Source organism: Dreissena polymorpha, chromosome 6 (assembly GCF_020536995.1).
Source record: "Dreissena polymorpha isolate Duluth1 chromosome 6, UMN_Dpol_1.0, whole genome shotgun sequence".
Classification (NCBI taxonomy): Eukaryota; Metazoa; Mollusca; class Bivalvia; order Myida; family Dreissenidae; genus Dreissena; species Dreissena polymorpha.
In genome coordinates this window covers 104,120,427-104,142,733 of record NC_068360.1, presented here as the reverse complement: position 1 = coordinate 104,142,733, position 22,307 = coordinate 104,120,427, and the positions used below count along the sequence as shown (strand labels likewise).

The window sequence follows — 22,307 nt, the reverse complement described above, 5'->3', positions numbered from 1 at the left end:
ATCAAAGATTAAAACAGGCTCAACATAGCAAATCAAATAACATATATAACTGAATAGAATCAATGAAGAACAAGTTTTTGATTATTTAATGGGTAACTTAATGAGTGAAAAACAGCCATTCGAAATTAACATGCTGGTAACACATAAAGTGCAATAAATCATAAACATGCTTATAACGCGGAAAGAGAAAAAAATATTCACCAATAACGTGTAATTAAAAGTTAACAACGCATATGCGTGACAGTGTATAGGTAAAGAATAATTGAATCTTCAAAGGGGAGCGGTGTGCTTTTGAAAATCACGAGGTCTGTTCCGAAGTATCACGCAATCTCGCGCCACGAGATCTTGAACATTGTATAAAACGGGCGCTATATAATTAGCAGTCCTCACAAAAGCATCATTTTAAGAAAATTGGATAATTATATATGTTTTGCTGGTGCTGGTCTAACAGAATCGAGACTCCACGTGCGTGACACGTGTATATTGTCAACTTAATTAACCCAACGCAAGGAATTGAGTGGAAAGATGCTAAAGAGTCGGAAAGCATCGGTGAAGGCCCATTTCCTTTAGAGTATGGAATTACATACCACCGAAGTGTAAATTGAGGAACCTTGATTAAAATAATGCACCCAGAAAGCATATTGGTCGTATAAAATGTTCGCTTCCGCTTAACAAGATTTCGCGGATCTTAAAATGTTTTTTAGCACCTAACTATTTGGACTTCAGGTAAAGGGAGTAGTTTCCGCTTACATATCATATTAATATAAATTTATCAATTAATTAATTAATTGTTTATGTACTGTTTTGTTGATGGATACGTGGGCTAACATTAAATGCAGCCCTATACATCTGCGAGTTATTAATATGGCGTGATGAAATATTAAAAAAAACTATCCCATAAGATTTGGTATTTTTTATGTAAAAATACATAAAAATACAAGCTTTTACTTGATTAACAAAAAATAATTTAATAAATAAAACAGAACGCACACACATAATATGTTAAATTCATGTGGAAGTTTTGAGGGACCATTGTAATGTATTATTGTTGTGAATCCAATAAATACCGATTTGGGGGTTCTAGCGCAGAGGGTTTTATAGGTACGTTTCAGAACGAATAATTTGTTCGTTTTCACACATTCAACAATAGTTATAACGCTGCACGGATAAGAATGTCTCGTACTTTCCGAGTATGAGATTACAGTTTATTGAAATTGTGGTGGTTTAATCAAGAAATCCTAAATTCGATTGATTTTGAAGTTTTCCTATTTCATAATTTTGTGAAAGCCAATCTTAAAGGTATATAAATACGATCTCATATTATACAATAATAAATTAAAAATAAAGGTTCAAGTTGTTTAGTTTGTATCGCATTAAAGTGATATTATGAACATTTTTCACTGTTGAATTGAGCTGAAAAGAATTAACAGGTCAAAAGTGTTAGTTAAAATGTGGTTACTGACCAATTATCTGCAACTCATAAAACAATTATATTATATTTGATATTTTACAAGACTCACCCAGTCCTCTAAGCCGAAATGATCCGTAAAACAAAATAGTGTCTTTGTGTCGTATGAACGTATCTGCACTAAAACTAGATTTAGATTCACATCGTAAATCGAATCATTTCTGTCGTCAGTTGTCAACCGAAAGTACGGTTGATATTCAAATGCATTATTTCTCTTTCCGTGATATTGTTTTAGTATGTTGATGCTGCATTAACAAATATAAGTGTATATGAAGTGAAAACTCCAAAAAAAAAACAACGGTTGCGATAGACACCTATAAATTGTAAGATGCCCATAAAATCACTTTAATAAAGCCTGGTGTGTGATAACTGACCTAAAACACACACATTATTTTGCCTAGTTAGCATGTACGGGTCTATTAAGTATTGAATAGAACAGATCTGTTTTGTTCTATTCACTTTCGTATGGAGTGCGGTAAATTTTATCGGGTGATTGTATTTCTTGTAAATACTTTTTGTACTAAATACTTTTAAGATTTTCTAACGTTATGTTACTTGAATTCACATACAATAATGTTTTATTTCATTCGTCCTTTCGAATTTGAAAGATTTATAAGTTACTCTGTTAGTCAAACAAGTCCGTTAAATATGTAAAACTGTGCTATTTTGTACGCTCGACTGGATAAGATTTATAATTGTTTTCATTTTTTGTGAAGCTAAATATCATACTATCGCAGAGTATAGATCTTGCCAAAACGGATCTAAATTCGTGAATTTGCTTTTTAAGTGCGCTTAATAGTGTAAGGCAGATAACTCTATTCTAATTTTTAAATTACATGTCTTATTGCCTCCCTTCTTTAAAATTACAGATTTAGTTATTGTGATCAGAATCCACTGACTCATGTATGTTCATATAAAACTGATTTGAGTGTATGGGAACAAACTCTAACAAAGTCCTAAACAATGTCCCCACATTCTACTTTTGTCTGAAAACTCAAATAAATTCAAATGAAGAATTAACAAAATTTGTGAGTTACGCTCGAGAGTTTAAACATGTTTGTGAGGGTTTTTTTCTAAAAAAAAAGAGCCATAACTCCGGTCTTATCGAAATCTTCTAAAATTTCTCCGAACGTAGGCAAACAAAACAAAAATAACTAACTGAACAATGCCATCTGTTCCCAAAGCGTTGTGAAACATAGATGTACAAAAATCGTATTTTACTGAAAAAAATCTAAAAACCAACTGCGCTCTGGAAAGGCGGCAAATTCTGCACTTGCATGTGATTATTATTTCTAGGGACAGTTTGACCAACCAAAATGCAGATTTCGCCTTTCAATAGATAAATTCAACGTTCATTTTCGAAATATGGAAAGCACGCATGACTCTCGTAACCACTTATCCTTGGCATGACCCATGCCGCAGTGGAATAAGATTGCCCCGGACAGTTGACATGATATATGGCTATCAAAATGATAAACCAAATTATTAGAACTTGTACAAACATTCGCAGTCTGAAACAACAACTCTGCATGGAGATTGACATCTTCGGTGGCAACTGTAGGTGGTAGTACTTACATTCATCCCTTCATTACCTTCAATCTTAAGTAGATTTGTCATCTCAGCCATGTTTGAAAACGGTTGTTTCTGTTTATAACATGACCACCATAGAGCGGGCGGAATTAGTTATATTGCTATAGTCAACACACTAGAAATAACTTGTCGTCCGATCATGGAATTGGAAAGGATTTGGGTTTGTGCGTAGGGCTAGCACCTTGATCACGTAAAGAGATAACTGCTACAGAAATCTACACCAAAACAGTTACAACTGATTAACGGTATCCACCAGGAAGAGAGCGAATAGCACAGGATATACTGCCTACAACTCTTCTCTCTCCATAGAACGTCTTACGCATTAGAGTTTGTGGTGTGAGAACATTTTTTAAGACTGGAAGAGCTGCAAAGGTGACAAGGGAGATGGGCAGGTATGACTTACAGATTCTTGGATTGAGCGAAGCACGTTGGACGAAAGCAGAAAAAAGTTACCCTAGCATTAGGCAACACTCACCAATACTATGGACTACCTGGAGAAGCAGACATACACAGATACGGTGTCGGTTTGTAATTGACCAAACATGCATGCAAGAGTCTGATGGGAACTGATAGATGATAGTGTTCTGACAGCCAGCCAGAGTCAAGCTCAATTACTAGGAGGTCATGGTTGTACAGTGCTGTAGTTCAATCAATTCTGCAGTACAGGTAGCGTTGGAAGACTGCTACTGAAGCCTACAGAGTGTATTAGACAAAGCTCCTTTGGAAGACATCACCTAAGTAATGGGCGAACGGAACGCGAATTTAAGACACAGCAACTGTGAAAGCGAGCTCATCATGGGGAAGGAGGGATTGGGTGATATGAATGAGACGGGTGCACAATTTGCTGACTTTTGTGGACAGAATGACCTAGTTATAGGAGGCACATTGTCTCCCATAGGAATATTCACAAAAACGCATGGGCCGCACCATATTTTTCAACAAGGTACCAGAAAGACCACGTGACAATATCACGGATTGGGTCACCTTCAGATGTAAGCTCAGATAATGAGCTTGTTATAGCAAAGCTAAGAGTTAGGATTACCAGTGTCAATATTAACGTAATGCAAAGAGTCCAATGCATGACACTTCAAATTCGACACAGAACGTTTCGACTCCCATTCATGTCGACTCTCTGTAAGAAATTCCAGCTCTAGCAGACCTCGAAGATGGCTCTTTGGAAAAGAAGTGTAAATGGTGAGGAATACATTAACATCCAATTGACTTGCGAAGAAGATTTATGGATAGGATACACAACCTAAACAGACTGGAAGTCAGCCAGCATCATATAAAATATCCAACAGAAGAGAATCGTCAGTCAAACAAAAAATACATTAAGAACAAGAGTATAAAAGCGCACCATCCAGCAAAAGTACGACATCATCAATAAGGTGAAAAATGTCGCAAGAAAAGATTAATTGAACAAATTGGACAAGTTGTCGGAGGAAGAACAGCAAGCAGCAAACACAATGACATGAGAACCCCGTGCATTACAAAGCAGCTGACAGGCTAGTACAAGCTACAGACGGGAACATACTGTTCCAACCAGCAAATAAGACAAGGGCTGTTTGTAAAACATGCATGCCCCCCATATGGGCTGTCAGTTGTAGTGGCAGCCATTGTGTAAATACGTTTTTTGTCACTGTGAACTTGACGTTTGATCTAGTGACCTGAAAATCAATAAGGGTCATCTGCCAGTCATGATCAATGTACCTATGAAGTTTTATGATCCTAGGCCTAATTATTCTTGAGTTATTATCAGGAAACCATTTTACTGTTTCGAGTCACTGTGACCTTGACCTATGACCTAGTGACCTGAATATTTATAGGGGTCATCTGCCAGTCATGATCAATGTTCATATGAAGTTTCATGATCCTAGGCATAAGCATTCTTTAGTTATCATCCGGAAACCATTTTACTGTTTCGAGTCACTGTGACCTTGACCTTTGACCTAGTGACCTGAACATTAATAGGGGTCATCTGCCAGTCATGGTCAATGTACCTATGAAGTTTCATGATCCTAGGTGTAAGCATTCTTGAGTTATCATCCGGAAACCATTTTACTATTTCGAGTCACTGTTTCCTTGACCTTTGACCTAGTGACCCGAAAATCAATAGGGGTCATCTGCCAGTCATGATCAATGTACTTTTGAAGTTTAATGATCCTAGGCCTAAGCATTCTTGAGTTATCATCCGGAAACCATTTTACTATTTAGAGTCTTTGTGACCTTGACCTTTGACCTAGTGACCTAGTGACCTGAAAATCAATAGGGGTCATCTGCCAGTCATGATCAATGTACCTATGAAGTTTCATGATCCTAGGCCCCAGCGTTCTTGAGTTATCATCCGGAAACCATCTGGTGGACGGACCGGCCGATCGACCGACGGACCGACCGACCGACCGACCGACCGACATGTGCAAAACAATATACCCCATCTTCTTCGAAGGGTGGCATAATGAATAGTTGAAGAGAACACTTTAAGACTGTAATCAGGGACACCCCTGTTACAGCACCCATGCTGTCGATAGTAAAAGCTGTGAGGAAACTCGAGAATGGCAAAGCCCAAGGTCCAGACAGCATCCAATCAGAGGAATTGAAGGTCTCATTGGAAACAGTGGCTGACGCACTAATGCAATATGACAGAAAAAGTGGATGTATATTAGATACACAAAGAGAAGAAAACACCCCAATATAGCGCGGAACGCCCTGAATTGGAACCATCAAGGAACAATGAAAAGAGGTCCTCAGGCCCTCACATGGAGCGAACTACAAAAATACCGGTATGTCATGGAGACCACCATGTGGCCCAAGATCGGGACCGATGGCGGGCAGTGGTTGTCGACCTATCTGGCGTGCAGTTGTTGTAGCTCTATCCAGGAGGGGTGGTGAGAATAAAGTAAGTACGTTACGTGTACATGCAAGCATAATTGTATTTGATAAGAGAGCATCAATTGCTGATGAAATAAAAACATGAAAGTTAAATCTTCATGTGAGATTGACAGACGACGGATTGCCAAACTTTTTCTTGTCATTAAAAAAAATAATCTTGAATAATCACATTACCATTTTGTAACCAAATACTGAAACATTCATGTTTATGCCAGAATCTGAGTCTTAACAAGTGGCAAACAATAATGCAATCAACATGTTGTCATACCAAAATGTATATGTCGACTCACCTGTCTTAAATCCATAAGACTCCTAAGCGGTCGCACATTTACATTCCGACTCGGATGTCTTGCATTTTTAATGTCATCACATGTTAATGTAACAGAAAGTGTCTTGCCACCACATCGTTTTTACATATGTATGTAGCTTGAAATACTAGAACAGCATAGATCTTAAAATGCAAAAGTATCTTACTGTGTTTAAACAACATACACATTTAACTGAAAAAGTGGCGAGTATTGAAAGAAACGCATATGTCTTTAATGCAAAAATGCTTGCATAGCTTAACCAGCATGCATCTTTTACTAAACAAGAAGCTTGAAAGCAAGAAGCGTTCAATGCTAGACCAGAATACATCTTCGACAGGAAAAGTTTCTTTCTGTGCTAGATAAGCTAATATGTTTATCTACAAACGCGGCTTGCGTCACTTAACAACATGTAGCTTGTACTTCTTTTAGTTTTTTTCAACGTTAGCCTGTACCTCAACAATAGCATGTACACTACATTGTAAATGAGGCATGTAGTAATAGAATTACACAAACTTTTGCCACATTTAGTGGCCTAAAATTCTGGAACACCTCGCAAATTTCACATTAATAGTGGCTTAACGTACTGGAATAAGCATGGGCGTGTAACATCGTAAGTGGCCTGAAGTCTTATGTGTTTGATCTTCATTGCTTTAATGATTCCATAACTGTTTATTCTGCTTTAGCAGTAGAAGCAACTTTTAATGTTTCCATTACATCCTACTCAAGGAATTCAAGCCATTTATATATATATATATATATATATATATATATATATATATATATATATATATATATATATATATATATATATATATATATATATATATATATATGCAGTGCAGAATCACATGTGAAGTTTCAAGTACATGCAAGCAGCTTTTGCAATAAAAGTTCATAAAAGTTCAAGGATTCGCAAGCCATTGTATAATGTTAAATCTGCATGATATTGTAGAATTGTTAAACATATGATGTTGTGATTATTTTGAAAGTATATTCATCATCATCATCATCATCATCATCATCATCATCATCATCATCATCATCATCATCATCATCATCATCATCATCATCATCATCATCGTCATCATCATCATCATCATCATTAGCCCTAATACCCGCCCTAATATAGCGTTTTGTCTTAAACGATGAAACAATTCATCAATATTCGTACCTGGTACGTGCTGTTCCACTACCTTGTACAAGAACGTCTTTTGTGTCGTCGCCTCTCTTGTAGTGTGGGGAGGTTTAGATCGTCCAGCAAGACGCATCTTGCCTGGATTCGTAATCCCTAGTGATATAGTGTGTCGCAGATCGTTGAACTCGCTCTATCTTGTCTATGTCGCATTGCTGGTATGGTTCCCACACTACACTCCCATACTCCAGTTTAGAACGAATGAGCGCTTGGTATGCGGTTTGCTGGCCGTTTTTGGGGAAGTATCTGAGGTTACATCTCAGGAAGCCGATTGTAAAGTTGGCCCGTTTTGTGATGTTTGAGATGTGGGATTTTCATTTCAAGTAATTGTAGCAAGCAATGCCTAAGTAGGGATTATGTTTGACTTTTTGAGAATTGTGTTATCAATGGTGTAAAATAATGAAGATTTCTATTTTGATTTAAGGAGATAACATTTATTGGAGTTAAACCGCATTCCCCAATCATGGGCCCATATTTCTAGGTTGTCAATGTCTTCTTGTAGAATTCGGTTGTCTTTATTCGAGTTGATGGTTCTACACAGAAGGCAGGCGCCTCCGAATAGTCGGATGTGGGATTTCATCCTTTCTTGTAGATCATTAATATGACAGGGAAACAGCAGGGGCCCTACCACTGTGCCTTGAGGTACGTCAGATCCTACAGCTATTTGACTGGACTTATCTTCATCAACCACATCGCAAACTTCACGTTATGTGAGGAACTGTGATATCCAGTTGAGTAATGGACCGCAGGTGCCGTAGTTGTCAAGCTTCAGCAGTAGGTGTTGGTGGGGCACGGTGTCAAAAGCCTTACTGAAATCAAGGATAATGGTGTCAACCAGTTTGTTCTGGTTATGGTATCCGAGGTCATGGGCTGTGACAATAAGTTGGTTTTCACAAGAGTATCAAGAGCGGAAGCCATGGTTAAGGTTTGATAAAACTGTGTACTTGTCCAGAAGGTTTAGTATATAGCGACAGATGATATGCTCTAATAACTTGGAGAGCACGCAGGTGATACTGGTCTGTAGGTCTCTGGTGATTGACTACATTTTAAACGCAATGTTTGCGTCTCTCCAATCCTTTGGAATCTCGCCCGTGTCTACTGATCTCTGGAAGATGGCAGTGATAGCTGGTGTTGCCTCTACATCACAGACATGGAGTAATCTGTTTGGGAGTTCATCTCGAAATGCTACTTTACGGACTTGATGTTATCTAGCAGTTTGAGTACACACGCCGCACTTATGTGTAGTAGAAGGATGTTGTCGTTTACCCGCTTTGTTAGTTGCGGAGTTGGCTGGTTTATGTCGTCCTTGGTGAAAACAGACTGGGACTGATTGACCACTATTTCTGCCTTGCCTTTGCTTCCTGTGATGAGGTGTTCATGCTCTCGTAAAGGAGCTGTTCCTATGTTTTTCTCTTTCCTAGCCTTAATGTAATTCCAGAAGTCCATGTTCTATTATTTCATTAATGTGAGTCCATTTAGCGCATAGCTCTCTTGTTATTGTTTTTTTGCATTGTCGATAGTTGACCCAATTGTTAGATGTACATGCCTTTTGAAGAGTCTGGCTTTACGTTTAAGCTGACGTTTGATGTTGCTGGAGATCCATTGTGCCGAATTATGGGATGATTACACTGTAGATGGTATATGAGACTGTATAGCTGATGAAAGTTTGGATTTAAATGTATTCCAGAGATGACAAACATTGTTGTTGTTATTGTTGAGCCGTTCTACTTGTCTGAATATGTCTTTGACGTCGGCCTTCAGTTGGCCCCAGTTTGCCTTAGAAAAAGTAAAGCACCGTTTCGGTTTTTGCTTAATATAATATGGTTTTGTGTCCGAGTCAGCCACTAAAATGTCGTGATAAGATATCCCGGGGTGTTGACAGTGGACTTGATAAACTGTTGGTTGGTGGTAAATTAATGAGGCTGATTTCTTTGGTGGGCTTGTTTTGCATTATAATGAGGTTGAAGTCGGTTGATAGGTCGAGTAGAGTTCCTATCATGGGCTTCTGTACGTACCGATATGCTACCCCAATCATTATCAGGGAAATTGAAGTCACCAGCTATGATGGTAGAAGTTCCTTGGCACTCATAGCCATCTCGATTGATTTTCTAAGTTCGTTTACATCTGAAATTTTCCTGTGAGGCATGTAGAAAGATGATACTAGGAATTTCGTATTGTCTTTCAGCTTGATTTGGGCCCATTTAATCTCTCAATTGGTGACTAATTCCGCATTATCTTCGGCGACCAGCTCTTTATGGACAAGAACAATACTCCTACCCCAAGCGTTCGTCTGTCATTTCTGTATGCCTTAAAGGCTCTATAAAGGTGACGATCAATAATTATTTACCCATTTTTAAATATTTTTTTCATATTTTATTTATAAAGGTTATCAAACAACAGTATATATATGCTATTGGACATTACCATAAAAAACGAGCAATACAACTTGTTTTGAGCTCAAAATACAGTGTCCTCCAAGTAAATTGTGTTTACAAACAACCAGTTTATTTACATCGCTGTTTACTCGGGAAAGTAAAAGTGACTTAGGTCACCCAAAATATATTGTTGATTTTCAACGTTTTCCGGTATCACTCACAAAGTAGGTCTCTTCTAAATGGTTAAAACGTTTGTAGTGATCTAATAAGTTACCTTCTGCTGGTAAAAAGTTGTTTCAAATAGAATTACAATTGAATTTTCTTTCGGCTATTTTTAGCATATGTTACCGCTCTGAGGCTACACACCACGTTAGTTGCAAAAATGTAAACATTTCTTCCAATCATGAAACGGGTATATCTTCCATAATTCTTGACAACGTTGCACATAAGCTGTGTTATTAGCATTTTTTATGCGAGAGTAACTGAAATCCGGTAAAAAATAGACCAGTTTATATGCATAATAATTGGATTTGTCACCTTTATAGGGCCTTTAAAGTGGGAATGAAATACCTCGCTGGATTGTATAGAATCTGTTACAGTTGTTTTCACTGGTTTGAAACCTTTAAGCCATGACTCTATGCCACAGACTATGTTAGTGAAGAGCTTTTTTTCCTCCGCTAACAATGCGACAGTTGATGATTAATATGCTAATGTTTCGTTTCTGGGAGACAAGGGACAAGGATGAGGGGTTCGTTATCGACTGGGTAGTCGAAGAGGAGCGTTGTTTTTGTGATAAGCAGGGTCTTACTGTTGGGCTGCTGGAGTGAAGGAGGCTAAACGTGATTAGAGCTGTAACGATTCGATTTCGATACCACATGGTCCGATTCGATGTTTCTCGATTCGATTCAAATTAAACTACTTTCTACTTATTTTGCAAACTATTTCATGTTTGGTTTGTCCAGAGCATGATAAATATGTTTGGTATTTGTCATTAACTTATTATGTTGTACATTTAATGTGTTTAGTTTTTGAAATAAAATTTAAAAACGCAATTTATTGAACAAAACTTCCTGTTGAGTTTTTGTTAAATAACATAAAATGCACAATGTATCACATGTGTTTTATAGCAGAAAAAAAAACAAAAAAAACAATTACATGTAAGTATATAAACAACCTCCAGTTGATTTCTTAACAGAATGCACACAGTTGTGTAAACAAACCATATGGGTAACTTACGTAAACAAACACGTTTTGCATCAGAACCTTCGCGAAACCCGAATGTTCCAATACTTTTGATTTTAATTTTGACGTTGCGTCTTTCGGCGTGGTTAAAGAAGCTATTTTACCGGCTGATGTTATGCTCAGCATGTTATTCATTCATTCATTGGATGCCCTATTGGCTATTGACCAATCACAAAACGTATTACAAATGACAAGAACGTTTAGACGACGGATTTGGAAAGTAATAAAAAAAGATTTAAAATGCGGATCAATAGGGATTGCAGTGAATGAGTCTATTGGAGATTCTATATTTGACAAAACGTCTAAATGTGAAATTGGACATATCACCACTTCCCCATTTGCAGTAAAGCGACTGTATATGCGAGTGTTTTGCTAGAAGGTCGTAGTCAGCAGAGCATAGATCGAGGCATGAAGAATCGTTCCATATATCACAGCCATCACAACAAAGAGCGTCTGGGTGTGCCCTCGTAAATGGGTGGTAACATGGGTATACTTGTTTTTTTTTATTGGTCCAGAGTTTGACCCGATCTCACCGCAGAGTAATAGGATGGAGGTTAACAATGATAAGTTCTTCGTTGGTATTGCTGGTTCGCAGAAGGTCCAAAATCTGTGTCTAAGACATTTTACGGAGACTCCTGATAAAAAATTTGGTGGGCGATTATAGGATGAAGAATGTTTACTCTGGGCAATGTTAAATATAGGAAGTGTGACTATTATCAGTTCCGGGGTCACAGTAAAATCGAGCATGTATTTTCGCCGCATGGGTTACCGGTTGGGTGGGGTAGTGGCGATGTACCAGGTAGCTTACATGCAGCGTGTGTAGCTTAATTATCGCTATTGGGACGTGAATACAGTTTAATTACTTGACACAAACTATTTAATAATGCAGCCCAAACTGTGCTTTTTAATACTTATATCAGCTTTTAAAATATATTTTCTTTTGTAAAAAAAAACACGCGACGAGGATATAGAAATCCTCCGCCTATTAGGTCTGTTGTGGGCTGCTGAGACTAATTCATCAATGGGGAGTAATGTCCACTATTCACGTTGTCCATCCAGCTTTTTTTCTGATGGCGTCGACTGGGACATCCCTCTAGCGTGCCCTGAGGCACAGTCCTGCACTGAGGTGTGTCTGGTGACGCGTCCACACCAAGGTAGCTATTGTCATTTTACGGTGGCAAGTAGGGCCTCTTGTTTGCCAACAAGTGATGCAGTCTTGCTTTGAAAGTACTCGTTAATCTTATGCTCCACGTAGAAATTGTGGAGCAGTCTTCGGTGACACTTGTGTTCAAAGGCCTGTATCCTACTATCTAGGTCCGCATAATGCGTCCAGGTCTGTAAACCCTACAGTATGATGGAGACTACATTGGACTAGTAGAGCTTGTACTTGAGGAGGGGAAGCTGATGGAGCTGCTTGTCCACAACCTGCTCAATCTGGCCATCGCAATGGCAATTCTACTACGGACCTCAGCGGTACTGGCACCATTCTTGGAGAGGGTTGCTCCCAAGAACTTAAAGCAGGTCGCTTCTTCCAGCTTCTCGCCGTTCATAGATGTCTGCACTGGTGTTGGTCGCGCTTTTCACCGCGATCTTCAACTTCTCCAAGTTGACCTGCATTTCGTATGCTCCTGCTCTTTTATAGTCTTTTAGTGAGATCTTGGAAGTTCACTGCTTGCACCACCCATGAGGTCAATGTCGTCAGTGAATCTCAAGTTGGAGATGGGTCTTTCATCGATTGAGATAGAGGTGTGGATGTCTTGGAGTCCCTCAAGAAAATGGTCAAACAGAACGGCGGAGAACAGACATCCCTGACAGACGCCTACTGATGTCCTGAAGAAGCCCCCCTCTTGTCCATAGAGAAGTGCTGCTGGTGTTTCTGTAGAAGTCTTTGGTGACTTGCACCAGCCCTGCGGTGATGTTGAATCCTCTCATAACATGCCACAGGCAATTATGCCGCACGAGGTAGACACTATAAAACTGGTCATGGTCTTTGGAAGGGTCTTGAAGGTGCTGTAGATTTTACTGCTTCCTCTGGTCATCTCTTTATCGATGTTGACTCATTGCTCAGTAATCCACTCTTCCTTTGTCCATGATTTGGTAATCACCCATGGCTTATTCTTCCATCCCTCTCCCGAGAACTTCTTCTGCCAATGACAGCAGGACTTCCTTGATGTTGTTGGTATGTTGTTGATGTCATTGTCTAAGATATTCAGCGCTGCAAACCTGCAGTTAAAAACTTTTTTTTTATTAAAATGATTATTTTGACGTCTGATGCCTTGGCATGAAAGAGCAATGGAAAAATTTCAATTCAAAACGTTCCAAATAATATCAGATCACAGTATGTTATGATTCATAGTCAAAATCATATGTGGGTAAAATAACAAGAAACAACAATTTTACATACATATAGATTTAATCGTCGATAAACAATCTGTCATGAACACAGATAACAAAAATACAAATGACGTACAATTTATGAGTAGATAGACACGGAGCTGACTTTAGAGTGTAACAATACTAACAAAATTGTACTGTTCAGACACAAAATTAAAATATATATAACTAAATTATCAAAGTATCATCATATTTGATACATAAAAAACGTGCGTACCATTCGTATGTGCCAACGTTTTTTTAATGCTAACAAGAGGTCCATGGTGGCTCAAGACGCACCTCTAAATTGGATGATAATTCAACAAATACTCAATTGTGTAATATTGTTTTTTATTTCTTTACACCAGATCTATTAGACGTATTTTATCAATTATATTGCAATAGTAAACAATTTGTGTTTGAAAGTCGAATTATTAGTTCATTTTAACATTAGCAGTAACAGACATTACCTAAATAACAAAGGTTTATTTCTTATAAGCAACACCTATATGTACCGTACTATGCTTGAAGTGGCTGAAGCCTTATCTATTGATACCGGAGAAAAATTTAAGAAAACAACATGTTAAAATAATAATAATCAAAATAATTATAATAACAAGTTGGACTATATATATATATATAAAACCCACAGCTTTTCTGTACATGTATACACGTATCACTGTATTGCATCCGTTTCTGTCCTGCAAAGGGAGAGAAGCAAATGTCCTTACAATTATGTTTCTCGTGCTGAATTACTTCATTTTGACCAAGACAATCCAATAAACCCAAGGTTTGTTCTCCAATAAAGACTTCTTTTTCTACCGAAAATTCAGGCCAGATGCCCTATACCAATAACTGTGTGCTGAGGTGAGTTAATTAAGATTCACTGTATAAGAATATATAAATCTGTTTAATGCATTATTTCAATTAATGAAAGTTAACATTTTATTACACAAGAAGACAAAACAATAAAGTCAAATGTAAGAAATTGAACACAAAATAACCCTGTAGTTCACAAGCATAACACACCTACGCAGTTATCAACACATAAATGGTGAGTGGGCATTATATTATTTGCCTTTCTGAAATCAGTTAAAAAGTTGACATATACAAATAAACCTGTCAAAACCAAACCACATGAAAACAAAATACTAATAAATATAATTTTTATAATGCAAAAAAATATGAACGGTATTAAAAGTGTTAACTTAAACCTGTTCTTGTCCACTATTTAAACAATTAAAACAGGTTAAACACAGTGTCTATACTGAGAGAATAATGCATTCTGTCCAAACCTTGACAAATCAAACACTGCTGAAACTAGAATCATGGGTTCGGCTTAGACAAGTTTCACAAAATATTTTTAGTACAATTTCAAAAAAACAAAGGCTCAAAACAAACAAGAAACCGTCCGAGACGGGTGATGCTCCCCAAAGTTTTTTTTGTCACAATACTGCACTATATATTCAGATAACAGGAAACGTCTTGAGGGCACAGTAGTTGGGGGGGGGGACAATAATTTTTTTATAGAAAATTTCAAAGGGCCATTACTCTGTGAAAAATCATCCGACCAGAACCCGCTGATAATATGCACATCTCCTCTTGGTAGTGAAGCTTCCCATAAAGTTTCATTGAATTCCGGTCATTAGTTGCTGAGAAATAGCCGGGACACGAATTGCACTATATGTACAGTTAATTGAAAATTTCAAAGGGCCATAACTCTGTGAAAAATCATCCGACCAGAACCGGCTGATAATATGCACATCTCCTCTTGGTAGTGAAGCTTCCCATAAAGTTTCATTGAATTCCGGTCATTTATTGCTGAGAAATAGCCTGGACAAAAATTGTGCACGGACAGACGGAAACACACACGGACAGACGATGGGGCGACTATATGCTCCCCTCAAAATTTTTTGGGGAGCATAAATATGTGTAAATCTTCAAACAAGTATGCGTTTTATTTCCAAACCAATGCTTTTTTTTTTTACAGATCTTTAAATTTAACAAAGATAATTTAAATTCAATACATTATCAACAAAACTTATTTAAAGTATAGTAAACTGTGATTGAATCTGACATATTTAAAACACTATAACTGAAACAAATAAGTCAATGCAAATCTCACAACCATGTTTCAAATAAAACAAGATATCCTTTAACTTAAAATAATAATAGCACAATGGCACTTTGTTTAATTCTGGTTTCAAACAAGTTTTGTGTAAAAAGAATGCCCATTAAATTAACACAAGCAAACACATGGCAAAGAAAAGAAAATCATGGTTAAACCAGCGTCCAATACATTTGCAGATATAGTTTTAAAGAGCAATAATAAATGAAAGTTTGAAGATTAAAAGAAAAAAATAAGGTCAAAACTTTGAAGAAAACAGGATTCAATGATGCTGGTTGAAATGCTAAACACATCAAAATGAAGTTATACATTTAAGTTGAAATTATTCTACTCATCAAAAATAAAGGCTAAAAGTTCAACAGCTTATTGTGAATTTTAAGTTTTAAAAAATGCAAAAAAAACTTACTATCTGTTACAACTTGTACATAGCTTTTTATAGAGATGGTATAAAAATAAACATAATTTTTAAAGAAAATTAAAACAAGAGATGTGTTTGTCAATGCCCCCTATTGCGCCAGTTTGAAATAAAATTTCAATATATCATTTGGCAGGTTTGGAAATTATCTCCCTTTTAAAGCTTATTACTTCCCTTGGATTTTATTTTTTACTTTTGACCTTGAAGGATGACATTAACCTTGACCTTTCATCACTCAAAATGTGCAGCTCCATGAGATACACATGCATGCTAAATATCAAGTTGCTATCTTCAATATTGCAAAAGTAATGGCCAATGTTAAAGTTTTCGGACGGACTGAAGGACGGACAGACAGTTCAAATGCTATATGCCACCTTACTGGGGGCATAAAAATTCATGCAGAGAAACAAATAGAAGAAATAATTAAAAGCAAGCATTTACAATTGCTGATTATGACGTATTATGTAATGTATACAACTTGTGCACAATATTGAGAAATAATGACAAAACAGTAATACAAATACACGAAAAAAGTACACAAATCAAAATCAACAAATACTGAAATTAGTATAATATTGTAAACAAGTGCCAGTACATGTACATATTTTGACAAAGCAAAACAATTAACAACACATCAACTTGTTCTAGCATATACCCGCAATTATTTATAAACATGTTTAACTGGTAATACATTCAACATACTAAACTGTCATATAGAAATTCATGAGGGGAAACTTTTTGAAGAACAACCAGTGCATCAAGAAATAAGCTTGCTCAGGCAAAATGGGGCATGTGCAGACTGTACAGGCTAAGCTGGGACCACACTTTACGCACATGCAATAGGCGCCATTTTCCCAGAACCAGTCTCTAATGCAGTTCACTTTATACAATCATAACACATGTGGACAGAATTTGAATGCATACACGCTGACAATGTGTTTGTATAAAAGCAAAATATATACAAAAATTATTAACAAATAATCACTGTTTATTTGCATTAAAAGACATGGCCTTAATCAGTTCAGTTGGAGTAGTTAATTTTGCTGATACATATATATATATAAAGCACAAAAATGTTTTAAATCAAATAAAGCATTCCTTATAAATTGGGATACAACTGTGTACACAACCCCCACAAACCAGAGATTGTCACAGTAATGACAAATACAGAATATCCCTCATCGCCACACGTTATATTAACCCATTTATGCCTAGCTTCTAGAAAAAAGGCCTTGGCAAACAGCGTAGACCCAGATGAGACGCCGCATGATGCGGCGTCTCATCAGGGTCTACGCTGTTTGCTTAAAGGAATTTCTGTAAGAAATATCCTAAATATAGAAATAAATATATTAGACATCCCTTATTTTGTAAATAAATTTATCCAATTTAGAAGGATGGGAGAGCCCACTAGGCATAAATGGGTTAAGCTGCACAGCTGTTATAATAATGTGTTAGAAATTCTAAATGGGTATAACTGAAATGTTTACTTAAAGTTTTCATATGAAAGCAATATAAGGAAAGAGTTATTATAGCACTAAAGTAATGGGAGACATATTTATACATGCTAAAACATAAAAACATCAGAGAAACCACACACATTTTTACCTTAAGATAAATGCATCAACAAAAACATATGCTCATTGCTTTTCTATATTTCTGTAAATCTTTTTACATAAGTTAACAAACAAAATGTGAATATACACAACCTGTATTATGTACAACAAATTACAAACTGCCAAAAGCATTTCTATACATTTAACCCTTTGCATGCTGGGAAATATATGGTCTGCTAAAATTTCGTCTGCTGAATTTCTACTATTAGCATTTCTTCGATTTTTTTTTCAGAATAGCAAACAGTTTGGATCCAGATGAGACGCCACGTTCTGTTGCGTCTCATCTGGATCCAAACTGTTTGCAAAGGCCTTCAAAATTCGGTTCCCGCACTGAAAGAGTTAAATGAATAACAAGCACAGTAGATTCTATGTCATTTAAAACTTATGAGCTGTATTAATGTTCAAACATGTTTTCTGTATTTATATATACATGTATATTAAATTATCGTGTACAGCATTGATTTCAAAACAGAACTGTGTACACATTTATCTTACCAGTCTTTGATTTACATTTATTTAAGATCTAAGCTACCATTAACAAAGATATGAAGTTAAAGCTGGATTTTAAAATGTCCCCATTATGTTACTAAGAAACATTTCGTCACAGAACTGCATACACCAATTTTTTTGTTTTCAACAGAGATTTTCCTGCGATTTTAAACCAAGCTTATATTTCTTTGCATATTTTTTTTACATAAACTGTTCAGTACTTTCAAAATGCTACCAGGTATTTATAACTAATTGAATGTGACATAAGTCAATGTTAAGAATGTTCCTCACATCATGGCAAGTACGGACAACTTAATAATGATCCAATGTGTGGGATTACATTAACCCTTTACCACTTAGATGCGTATTCTCCCGCATTTGTAGTCCTTTAGAAAGTTGTATTTAATATAAGACCTTTCTTACTAGATTTCAGTTGTTAAAGCTTCATCTTCAAACCTTAGATACTGATGAGCAGCAAACAGCATAAAGCCTGAACAGCCTGCGGGTTACTCATAGGCTGTTCTGGTTTTTATGCTGTGTTCAAAAGACCTTTTCACTTTGCTTCTGAGTGGGAAAGGGTAAAAACCAAGAACATTTGCCACATAATACAACCATTCTCAAATGCACAATTCAACAATGTAAAAATTGTTGTTGATATTTATTATATGTTTAATCAATTGATAAATAGCTGGCAGTTAAAACAAAAAATAATCCCAATAAAACAAATGTGCTGTTCTCATCTAAGGGTTACGTTTAGAACAACTTCTAATTGCGTATTTAAGAAATGACAAATAACAATACAATAATATTCACAATATAATATGTGTTAAAATGACTTCTTTGTAGATGAAAAATGATGTAATAAACTTCCAGAATGGTTGAATATGGTGCTAGCTAATGATGGACATACATTCAAGTTATGACTCCTACCACATAAGAACAAATAAATTGAATAGCCTTGAATATTAATCTCATATTGAGTTTCACACACCCTGAATCTTTTGTAGATATGTCTGAGCTATTCAATTACGTTAATAGCATAAGGTAACAAGGCTTTTGTCAAGCAACATGGTCCCCTACCGGCTCCACCATTGTCAGAAATTCCACCATTTTCAGATATTTTTTTTTGGTTGCCATAGCAACCACAATTTTTGACATAGGAACAAAATGAAATGACGTGCATTATGTCCATATTGCCATCTATCAATGTTCCAAGTTTCATAAACAAATATTAAGAACTTTTAAAGCAATCGCAGGATCCAGAAAACCACCATTTTCAGCAGTATTTCTAGTCTATTTGTTGCCATAGCAACAAGAATTTTTGACCTAGGAACAAAATGAAATGACGTGCATAATGTCCATATTGCCATCTATCCATGTTCCAAGTTTCATGAAAAAATATTAAGAACTTTCATAGTTATCGCAGGATCCAGAAAAGTGAGACGGACGGACGGACTGACAGAGGGAGCGGAGCGCAAACCATAAGTCCCTTCCGGTGAAACTGGTAGGGGACAATAACATTCCATGGTTTGATTTCTTGCCCACTTTTAAAATGTCTGCTGCTTGGGACAAGAGAAAAACCATGTGCTTTTCTCCGATTTCATATTTTGAGCCGTCTTCTGATAAAACTGGGCAAAATGCTTGTGCGTAAAGTGTCGCCCTAGATTAGCCTGTGCAGTCCGCACAGGCTAATCAGGGACAACACTTTCCGCCTAAACTTGATTTTCAGTAAGGAGGGACTTCCTTCAAACTAAAAATACCATAAAAGCGGAAAGTGTCGTCCCTGATTAGCCTGTGTGTACCGCACAGGCTAATCTGGGACGACACTTTACGCACACGCATTTAGCCCAGTTTTCTCAGAATGCGGCTCTTTTCTATTAGAACAGTAGAGCATGTATGCGTAAATGTATACTCTGTCTGACATATTGTGTATCATTTGCCATCTCTGTTGTAGTTGATAATTAAAGACAGCTGATGCTCATGCAAAATGTTGAATCATTGAGTCTGAATTCTGAATATAAGTTTGAATGTTTGAACATTAAGTTATGGTTATACATTACCTATATAACTATAGTAAGGGTAGAGTATATATTACATGTAGTATATATAACTACATATTAACAAAATAATACTTATTACAAAAGCACATACAAACAACTGTAAATAGCTGAAAATAGGCTATAACAGTCAACAATGCCAATACGAAATTGAACACAACTTTAAATCATGACCATGCCATACTATGTTTTATCACATGTTTAAAAATAAAATAAAAATAAAGAAAAAACATACATTTATAGAAACAATATACCTCAAGCCAAACTAAAATGCGTCCTAAATAAAGTGTTTACGCAGAAAGAATACAGAACTTACTGTAACCAACATTCAGCAACTTTATTTTACATTTTTTAAAGAAATTTGCAGACATTTTTCATGGTCCAGATTCATCTCTTTGCAAAAATAGTTTTTTTTAAATAAATTCAAGGTTCGTTTATAAATACACACTTTATTGATCCAGATATGCCACAATTAGTTTACACTCCTTCCCAGAAAGTGATAACAGAATAATGTCCCATGTGTTCAGTTGAATACCACAAACATGGTGTGCTATTTTATGCAACAGTTTAACCTCAAAACACGTAACATGCCAGTGCTATGATTGGTCAATTAAAAAATATTATTGGAATGAGAATAATGTCTCGGAAGAGCCATCATAACTTAAATACACAAAAACTGTGTTTTCTTTCATCATTTAGGGACTTTGGCCAGGGTTGAGAAAGTTTGCATTTTGTTTTGACTAAAATTGGTTGTTTTTTTGCTAACAAATATTTAAAAATATAGAATAAAAATGTTTTAAATATAATATTTACTTTGGTTCCAGAGTTGGATAGGACATGGCCTCAATGTTGAATTAAACCAGTGACCTCAAACCTCATCAAAAGGAAGAGGTCCATGCAAGGTACCTACATGCCAAATATGTAAGAGAGCGGTAAATTATTGAAGGCGCTATGAGAAACTCTTACACAAGGGTGACCTTGACACACAAAAATCTATTATTAGCCATGGTGACCTTGACCCCAGTGACCTCAAACCTCATCAAAAGGTAGAGGTCTAGCAAGGTACCTACATGCCAAATATGAAAGAGATCGGTAAAGTATTGAAGGTGGTATAAGAAACTGTAACAAAAGTGTGACGGAAAAATCTATTATTAGCCTTGGTGACCTTGACCCCAGTGACCTCAAACGTCATCAAAAGGTAGAGGTTCATGCAAGGTATCTACATGCCAAATATGAAAGAGATCGGTAAAGTATTCCAGGTGCTATGAGAAACTTTTTTTCCGTACGGAAGTACGAAAGGACAAACTGGCAACTATATGCTCCCCATATATATATATATGGGGGAGCATAAAAAAATGAATTCTTCAGTTGGGAATTTTAGGCAGTCATTTGTGAAAAATATAAACTTTACGATATTTTAATCTTGCCGAATTTTGGCCCAAAATTCTAACATTAAAAAAAGAGAAAAAAGTTACATAATATTAGAGACAGAATGACCTGTAAAAGCTCAGAGAGTAGAAATACAACAACTTACAACAACAAAAGGACAAATGACAAAGTATTAAAAAAACAAAATATTCACTGTCGTCACTGAACATTTTAAAACGCGACTAATTCAACGCTCCAGAGCGATCAAGTGGGGGTCTTGTGGTCGTGCAAGAATGTGTCTAAAAAGTCAAAGGACGGCCGTGAGGGGGCGTTAGTGCTCCAGCATGAGAGGATGACGTCGTAGAGTTCTGTGGGACACATGTCCGGTTTGGGCATCCGGTAGCCCTGCTGCACATTCTCAAAAGCCTCCCGACTTCCCATGCCTACACAAAGAATGCAAGGATGAAAATATAGACATCAGATGACAACTGAAATCTTGTTTCTTCTTTAATTAAAGGGGCTTTTCACAGATTTTGGCATGTATTGGAGTTTGTCATTAAATGCTTTTATATTGATAAATTTAAACATTGGATATAAAAAGCTCCAGTAAAAAAAAAAATAAAGAAAAAAATAAAGAAAAGAAAAAAAAGTAACCCACAACTGGGTTCAAACCACTGACCCCTGGAGTAAAAGTCTACATGTGTTAAGCCCTGTTTTCCCAAACTGCTGCTCAGATGCTGTTATGATTCTTGTATACTTAATGCAGTATTTAGCATTTTTTTTTTTGCGACTGAAGTAAA

At 36.5% G+C, this 22,307-nt stretch overlaps 1 protein-coding gene and 1 long non-coding RNA gene across 3 annotated transcripts in view; both read right to left on the bottom strand.

Moving 5' to 3' along the window:
* Positions 1 to 13,458: 13,458 nt before the first annotated feature.
* Positions 13,459 to 22,307, bottom strand: part of LOC127836362 (uncharacterized) — a 501,905-nt gene continuing 493,056 nt past the window's right edge. Inside the window, exon 2 of the long non-coding RNA XR_008028733.1 lies at positions 13,459 to 19,408. This is a non-coding gene — a long non-coding RNA (uncharacterized LOC127836362). The remainder of the gene's footprint in view (positions 19,409 to 22,307) is intronic.
* Positions 13,459 to 22,307, bottom strand: part of LOC127836352 (tyrosine-protein kinase SRK2-like) — an 82,136-nt gene continuing 73,287 nt past the window's right edge. For both annotated transcript variants that reach the window (XM_052362940.1, XM_052362939.1), the window contains exon 11: positions 13,459 to 21,950. In XM_052362940.1, coding sequence (XP_052218900.1) covers positions 21,772 to 21,950 — 179 coding nt within the window. In that variant the 3' untranslated portion in view covers positions 13,459 to 21,771. The remainder of the gene's footprint in view (positions 21,951 to 22,307) is intronic.